Raw genomic sequence first — 9,414 nt, 5'->3', positions numbered from 1 at the left:
CTGTGTTAATGTGGGATATTTATGCAACAAACTGTCCTTTATTAAACTTCTTACCAAACAAGCCCTAACAATTTATATTGAAAAAGAGGGGAAAAGAATTTTTGGCTTTATGGGATTTATACTTAGGATTCTTCATTCCCTTTCACACTTTAAAGATTATATTTTGTTCACATGCATGTAAAGGAACTATACGTGGGGAAGGTTATAAATATTTTTTTTATTATGAGATAATAAGGAAACAATAAGGGTAATAAAGTGCCGTGCATGGTTTATATAGTATACACATTTAAGACAAAAATTAAAGCATGTTATGTGCCCACTTCAAAGTTTTGGTCCCCCTTCCTACATATTTTGGTGAACATGTGTCGTCCTTTCATAGGTCTAGAAAATGCTAATTACAGTTTAGATTCAGATTTGAAGAACATAATTACTATGGTCATTTACCTTTCCATACATATCATAATAATAATAGGTAAATTATTATAAGCTTCTCTACAAAAGTCATCATCATAATCAATAACCCAAATTTCCACATATGTATATTATTATTGTTTGGACCTTATGATGGAGGATATATATTGGTGGGAACCAATGGAATGACAAAATCCAAAATTGCAATATTCACTTTTTGTATCTCACACTCATCCTTTTGTATATATTATGCTCAAGGGCACTAATAATAAGACCTTGAGACCTTAACCCTATTCCCAAGGCATGAGTCATCAAATCTTTCCTAAACACAAGTTAAACATACACTACAACAGGACTGGCAGATAGCGGCGGCCGGTTAGCGGCGGTTGTAGAAATCCGCCGCTAAATGTAATTTAGCGGCGGTTATTGCAGCGGTTAGGTGTAATAGTTGCAAAAATTTCGCATATAGCGGCGGTTTGGATCAACCGCTGCTAAACGTAACAAAATTAAACACACAAGGCTGAACCAATACTTACTTTTAGTGGCGGTTTTATTCCAACCGCCGCCAAATTTGCCTAGTTACCTAACTCTCATATTTGGATATAGTCTTTTTTTTCGTTACTAAGACAATATAAATTTCTTTATTTCTCATTAGTTTCATCAATCTTTTTCTGAATTTCGGTTGTCTTTCGTTGTGAAACTTTTTATTGGTAAATAATTTGGGTTTGTCCGTATTTGATTTTTTGATATAGGCTAATTAGTTAATTTTGATCAATTTATTTGACTTACTGTTACCTAAACTGTGACACCAATTTCTAGACTTGTTTTATGTAAAAAAGATTAATCACTTTAAAAAGAGATTTTATTTCAATCACGTGAAAAAAATTACAAATTATATTTTCTCATTTACTATAAGATATTATAGGGTTGCATTCAAGCATAAATGGAAAAGAAAATTGTTAGAAATGTATCAGTTAATGGCAGCTTTAATCGATCATAAATTAAAGTTGGGCTTTTTCGAAAATATTCATTATTCAATCCGAATCTTAAAACTCCAAAAGTAGTCACATATGTAATACTGCAACCAAACCCATTAAACTAAGTGGATGTGACCTAATTCTTAAAATACAAGATCAAAATTTCTCTTCAACATCATATTGACCTGGGTGAAAATACTCTGTCAAGAATCTATGATTTTCACGTGTTACAGGATCTGGTATTTCATCTCCATACCATGGCATTTTGTTCAAATCGAAGCCCCTTTTTGCAACATATACATGATCTTGTATTTGCTGGTTATCGAAAGTTTCTTTGTCTTCTTCCGAAACCTTTTTGTGATCAGACTTCATGGAGATGTCAATTCTAACAGAGGAAATTTCATCTAAATTTTCTGCTGAATCAGTCTCTATCCCATCTAGACTGTCCTTAACTACTTCGCCTGAATATTCAGTTAACACTGAAAATATGAACATCAAACAACAAGAAGGACATTCATCAGAAATTAATTTAGTGAAAACATGGTATGTTAATATCAGTATAAACTTTTAGAACAGAACAAAAATAAACAATAGTTACCATCTCCCTTATTAGTACTTTGGGCATATCTCTTGGATAGAAGATCTGTAATGTGCAATTCTATATACTTCATTTCCTCCTTTGATGCAATATCCAACTCAACAACATGGTCGTTTCTGAAGCGCGTCTACATAATACCAGATATAGTTTATAGTATTTTTTGGTAAAATACACTAATTATTTACAATAAATTTTTTGTATTAGGAATCTATTCTTATACCTTCAATTCAGCAAGTATTTCAGAAGAACTCTTTTCAGATACAGATGTCACAAAAGCATACCCAAACCTCTTTTCGTACATTGATCCCCATTTATGAAGTTCCTACACATTTGAATGTTAACATAACAAACATTATTCCAATACATTTGGTTCTTGTAAATAAACTTAACATATACATTATTGAATTAAACAATAACTGTATACCTAAGGAACGAACCTGCTTGGTATAATTGTTTGCCGTTTTTAAGTATTCCTTGAAACAAGAGCGTCCTGATATAGCCTCCAACCAACACCTAACATTCACTTTACGAAACCATATGTCTCTAGCAACAGCAATTGCATGTTCCAACGAAGAGAACGGCGAGGCTACAGCCATTTTTGTAGTAAATGTCGGGCTTGAACAGCATGATGAAAAGTCATTCATTTCCACTTGCCTTGTTATTCCTTCATATTAAAATAACTAATATTTATTAGTCATAAAAAATTAAGATTAGTTAAGAATTATCATATATGTTATCTTAAAATAAAACTGACATTAAGAACAACAACATCAAACAATATACATACCTCATTCTGGAATAAATGTAAATAAATAAAAAATGAAAGAAGTGGAAAAAAGCTTTAATTAATTAAAGCTGTGAATCTAGTGAAGAGTTCATTGAAATACAAAAATGCAAACCGTGATATAACCAGCCAACTATATACAAAAACTGATTGATAACTTATTAAACACACAAATCTTTTTTAAAAATTATGTTCTACAATCTCATGTTTCATTCTGCAACATCATTAATATTTTCAGATACATTGTCTGTGGGATCTTCTGTATCATCATCCCTTATCAACTGTAACTCTCCAATGTCCTCTGTCGTTGACATGTTTAACCCTGGCTGTGGAGAGAAACCAACTTCAGCTTCTTCATTCTCTTCTCCCATATCATACAAGTCTCGTGGCTTCACATGAACAACAACACTCCAACCTTTATCTACTTCATCGTCCACATAGTATACAAGATGAGCCTCTGATGCCAATATGTATGGTTCATCGTCTTCTCGATCACCATTGTGTATTGAACGAGAGAAGTTAACACTAGTAAGACCCAAATGATCTTTTTTTATTCCTCTAGTAGTAGTCGTATCCGCCCAAATACACTTGAACAGCACAACTGAGAACCGACTACTGTAATTCAATTCAATTATTTCTACAATTTTGCCATAATATGGAACACTACCAATAGCCACTTTTTGGTCACGCATGCTTGCATAACTTCGTGTATTAGACGAGACATATACTCCACTATTTTGGGTTTTCATTCCTTCATCCTTTGCCATAGTTCTAAACTTATATCCGTTGACATTGTATGCCCCATAACGCCTTGCTTGCAGTTTGGGTCCACATGCAAGGCATTTAATCTCATTTGAATATTCAGTGCTCTCCATCGGAACCTGACACCATATAACAGCCATTCTTACATGCATCAAAATTAAAGTATTATAGTATGTTTCACGGTATCATTTGACCTTGGCATAATGCTTAATGTATGCTAACCTTCTGCTTGAACCACTGAACAAATTCCTTGTGCACGATACTGTCTATTTTTGATTGCGACCTTGTTTGACCTCGCAGCATTCTCTTTGTTTTTTGTCTAAATGAACTATTTCAAATAGCATAACATTATTCACTAATAGTGAAAGGCTTAACAGATTTATCTCCGAGAGTTGAAATTTAACATAAGATCACTTACTCAATAAATTCCGAAACAGCCTCGCAGTTGACTAGCACGTGACGATGTGCTTGATGTTGTTCCATCTGGCTTAGCTTAAAATGAGTTGCAGCCCCTACCTCCTTTCCAATTTTCGGGAACATCGTTTCACATGCATCAAGGATCACTCCACTAGGTTGATCGTCAACTCGCACCGGTCGAGTCATCCTTGTCTCAATGTCATCCAGATATCTCGAACAAAAGGTTAGAATCTCCTCAGATAAGTATCCCTCTGCAATTGATCCTTCTGCTTGAGCCCTGTTGCGCACAAATTGCTTCAAACGTCCCAAATACCTTTGAATGGAAACCATGTCATATAAGTATTATAATTTATTAATGAAATCGCATGTTGTGCTAAGGTTTACATAGGAACTAACCTCTCTATTGGATACATCCACCGATAGTGTACTGGACCACCAATTTTTACTTCTTCTACAAGATGCACGATAAGGTGTACCATGATTGTGAAGAATGATGGAGGCAAAATCATCTCCATACGACATAGGGTATGAACAACATGATTTTGGAGTTCATCGAGTTGAAGAGGGTTAATGGCTTTCCCACAGAGTGTTCGGAAAAATGATGAAAGATCGGCAATTACGGTAGCCACATTGGCAGGCAGTGCATTCTTGACCAGAATTGGAAACAAATGTTCCATCAGAACGTGACAATCATGACTTTTCATACCATACAACTTACGCTGTCGCAAGTCAACACAACGCGTAATATTGCTGGAATAACCATCTGGAAAGATTACATGTTGAAGAGTCTTTAGAAATATATCCTTTTGTGCATTTGACATGGTAAAAACTGCAGAAGGATATTTTCCACCCTCGCGCGGCCACAACTCCGGCCTTATGCCCATGTTTTGTAAATCCTTTCGAGCTTTCAGGTTGTCCTTTGACTTTCCACTATCATTTAATATAGTGAACACTATGTTATCGCAGACATTTTTTTCTATGTGCATAACATCTAGGTTATGACGTAGCATATTTTCTTTCCAGTATGGGAGTTCAAAGAAAACACTCTTCTTCTTCCAGTTTGATTCACCCATGTTGCCATCTTCACCATTGCGTCTCTTTTGTCCTGTGACATTTGTCATCTTTCCGAATGACACGTGAACATTTGATTGTTGTCCTAGGATATCTGTTCCAGACAACATCTTTGGAGGATCCCTGTTTTCTACTTGCCCGTCGAATCTTAGCTGGTCCAATCTCCATTTATGACCCTGACTTAAAAAACGACGATGACCCATAAAACACCATTTTTGACTATACGTCAGTCGATGTGCCTTAGCATCAAAATTGCAAATAGGACATGCTAACCCGCTGTGCGTATTCCACCCTGATAAGTTTCCCAATCCTGGAAAATCGCTAATAGTCCACATCAATGCCGCAAACATCTTGAAAGTGCTTTTCTTGTTAGCGTCGTACGTTTCTACCCCTTCCCATAATTGCTTCAATTCATCAACTAGGGGCTGCAAGTAAATATCTATGTCATTTCCTGGCATTTTAGGCCCAGGAATAATCATAGATAGTATAAATGAGGTCTGTTTCATACAAAGCCATGGAGGAAAGTTGTACGGGATAAGAATAACCGGCCAAACAGAATACTTTGTGCTCATGTTTCCAAAAGGATTAAATCCATCACTAGCTAAGGCCAGGCGAACACTACGTGGGTCAGATGAAAATGAAGGATTCTTCTGGTCAAATTGTTTCCAAGCAATAGCGTCCCTAGGATGCCTCAAAAAACCATCGCAATTGTGACCCTCCTTATGCCACAACATTTCTTTAGATGTTTTGCTGCACATGAATAACCGTTGTAGTCGCGGTATGAGCGGAAAGTACCGAAGAGTCTTTGCTGCTATTGGTTTCCCATTTCTCTTGACTTGAGATTTAAGCTTGAGAATAGAACCCTTCCGCGTCTTTTGCTTCCATCTTGAAGTCCCGCATCGTTTGCACTTTGTCAATTCTTGATCATCCCCCCGGTATAACATGCAATCGTTTGGGCATGCATCTATTTTCTTGTATTCAATACCCAACTTCCTAATCGTCTTTTTTGCCTCATAGAATGTTGTTGGAAGTTTAGCATGCTCGAAAGCCTCTCGCAACAAATCTAGGATCATTGACATCGCCTTGTCACTAACACCACACATGCACTTTATATGGTAAAGCTTTACTAGAAATGATAACTTCGAGTACTTCGAGCATCCAGGATATAGTTCTTGCTCTCCGTCTGCAAGTAAATCATTAAAATTCCTCGCCCCGCGACTTGGCCCGTCATATAAGTTTGGAAATTCTTGTTCATCATTGTCAATATCTTCATCCATTCTGGTGTCATCGGCGACGTGTGGAATTGAGAAATCAAATGCCTCATTGACCATTTGCGTCATTGGATTTAATTGGGAGAGTGGATTATCGTTTATGCTCGTACACCTTGTGCCCTCGTCAGAAGGTTTCTCGCCGTGACGAAACCAGACAGTGTATCCGGGGGGAAATGGCCTCATCAACAGGTGGTCGTACGTATCTTCTCTTGTTTGCATAAGTTGAAAACCACACTTTGGACATGGACATTTTATCATTCCATCAGACGATGCATTAGCAAATGCGAAGTCTAAAAAATTGTTCAATCCTTGATTATATGCTGCACTGCCTCGTGGCTCTAAAATCCACCTTTTATCCATATCTAATATAAATTAAAAAAGTTTTATAATTCCTAATTTAAAACATACGAACTATTGAAATTATATATATTTTTGTAAACAATGACAATATATTAGACACATAGCAAATTTAAAAAAACACTAGATAAATATTAACTTTAATTTATGTATACAACTCATACGGTCTGAATTTCCTCCACCATGTTAATTTTGTTTATTAAAATTTTTGAACGTGAATTTCAATAGATTCTTTCCAATTAGATTTCTTATTGGCTTATTTATGTAATAAAGTAAATTCACATCGTCATTATTATTTATTATTCTCCTAGTATCTACTATGACGCAGAATGTAAGTACGTTAATTAATAATACACAACACCAAATTCTTTTATATATTTAGTTATGGTTTATTTATTTTATTGGTCACTATTGTTTCGTAAAATTTTTAATTAGGTCCCTTTACTTTTTTTTAATTGAGTCTCTCCACTAATTTTTTTTTGATCAAATAAGTCCCTTTTAATAGTAATTGGCTTAATTTTATAAAGACCTATCTAAAAAACAAAGAACTGGTATAAGGACATAAATAAAAGAAAAAAAACTGTACCCAATTTAAAACAAAGCGTTTATCTGATTCACATGAATTCGCTGATTATTATAGGTTTTACTAATTTTTTTTATAATTTTATTATCATTATTAACGTTTTTTTATTATATTTTAACAATTTGTACTTTTATTAAATTTGTTATAATTTTTTAGTAATGTGAATTACTGATTTTGTTAAAAACACAGAATAAATAACAAAAATCGATTAAAAGGTAACAATAGGTCACAAGTAACATAAGTCGGTTAAATTATGTAAAAAGAAAATAATACTGTGAATTTTAGAACAATTATAAGTTTGTTTGTGTTTGATTTTGTAAAATTTATAAATGAAACTCCTATGCATAATTTAATATCCTAATTTTTTCATAATGGGTGAAAATTTTCAAATAAAAAATGATAAATTAAATAAAAAATTAAGTATGATTACTAATAAAAATATAACTTATAAAAAATTAGAACCTAAAATATCTATGAAAATAAGATTATTGAGAGTACTAAAAAGAGTACTAATTTAATTTAATTTTTTATAATGTAATAATCCTTTATTAATATTTACTACAAACAGAATATTCAATATTAGAAACTTTTATGTGTTATTTTTAATTGGCTAAGTAAATAATATTATAAAATAAAATAAATTGACGTATTAAAATAGAGTACTATAAACTGAGAGAAAAAATAATATAAAAATATTATATCAAAAAGAATAAAAAATTAAGTAAAATACTACTTATATTTAAATAAATATTATTATAATTTAAATGTATAATTCTTTATGTATTAACTAATTATAATGCAATAACCCAATAAGTAATTAAAATTAATATTACTAAAAAACTAGGCATTCTACCAATAGTAATGTTAATCTAATATTATAAATCAAAAATTTTATTTATTTCGTTATTAAATATTTTAGGAGAAAAAGGTTTCATCTTAGGTAACCCTAACTTTGCGCCGTCATTACCAACCCTCCCATCGTTTCTACAATCCCATGGTGCCAAAGCATTTTCTATGGTCTCTTCCCTAAATCTAGCTGTGCTGATTTACGAAGCACACTTCCGGCCGCCGGAAATTGACCTGTTTTCGTCGCTCTCCACTGCAGTTTGATGTCTATGCTGGGACATGCATAGCCATTGATGGACTCAAGTCATTCGCCCCTGTTTCGAGGTGATAAACCCCTGTTTCGAGGTGATAATGGGTAGCAGCAGCCAGGAATTTGATACCCTATTCAACTTCCAACGTTCAACAGTTTAGGTAACTTTGTTTACAAATATTTTGTTTTGAATAATGGCCTCTAATAGCTTTGAATTTCATTGATTAACAATGTTAAGTTGACATTAGATACATGCAAACAAAAGGGATTCTAAGTTTTTGTGATGGGCGATAAAGATATTAGATTCAATCGGCCAGGATTAAAAGGTACCAGATATGAAATTGTATATGATTTGAGATACTAAGCAGAAATATAATCTGTTGGTTGATCAAACAGTTTGATTCTTACATTAAGTAAAAGGTATAAGTAGGATACAAATGGGTGACTACTTTTTGTGTAGATTTTACAAAGGCTTGCTTTGGTTTTATTTGTTCGTCGAGCTGTTGATTCAAAAATTGCTAATTTAGTTTTAAATTACTGATATATCTGAGATGGTCAAGATCTAGTTTTGATATCTATTCTAAACTGACTTGTTAATTTATAGATGTAAATCCTAACTGAAATACAGAATGATGCGATAGAAATATGTAACATAGTTATAAATAAAAAGTGTTCAGTTACTCTTTTAGTATATAGCTACCAAGTTAAAACTTGATTTGCTTAACTTAAAATACCATAACTAAGTAATTAAGATTTTTACCATATAAATTTGACTGCTTTATATTTTTGTACTCTGTTTTTTTTTATTTTGTTCGTCATTATTGTCCAGCAAGTTACTTAAGAATTTTTTTTGTTGTTAATCAATAGGCATCTACACTACTTATAAGCTTCAGCTTCTTGTATTTGTTGTATTTAGAAGTACATAATAATTTATCCTTTTGTGGTTTTAGAATCATGGACTAACCACCATGTCAATGATAAAAAAAGGTTAAGTAAACACTATGTGTAATTTCTTGAGGGTGATGACTTACCGTGTTTGGACAAAATGGATGAGCAGAGGCGGTAGATTCTTCGTGCTTTTTATGTT

The 9,414-nt window shown here is 33.3% G+C and overlaps 1 protein-coding gene across 1 annotated transcript; it reads right to left on the bottom strand.

The window, feature by feature from the left end:
* Positions 1-2,979: 2,979 nt before the first annotated feature.
* On the bottom strand, positions 2,980-6,651 carry LOC112803364 (uncharacterized). The gene is made up of 4 exons (XM_025846864.1): positions 4,346-6,651; positions 3,951-4,262; positions 3,755-3,860; positions 2,980-3,651 (listed from the first exon to the last, which is right to left on the bottom strand). The coding sequence occupies exons 1-4, from the start codon at positions 6,649-6,651 to the stop codon at positions 2,980-2,982; spliced, it is 3,396 nt and encodes a 1,131-aa protein (XP_025702649.1).
* Between the last annotated feature and the right edge of the window lie 2,763 nt (positions 6,652-9,414).

The sequence above is a fragment of the Arachis hypogaea genome, chromosome 5, assembly GCF_003086295.3.
Source record: "Arachis hypogaea cultivar Tifrunner chromosome 5, arahy.Tifrunner.gnm2.J5K5, whole genome shotgun sequence".
Lineage (NCBI taxonomy): Eukaryota > Viridiplantae > Streptophyta > Magnoliopsida > Fabales > Fabaceae > Arachis > Arachis hypogaea.
Note: the sequence above shows the minus strand (reverse complement) of the source record. Positions and strands in the feature narration are given on the sequence as shown.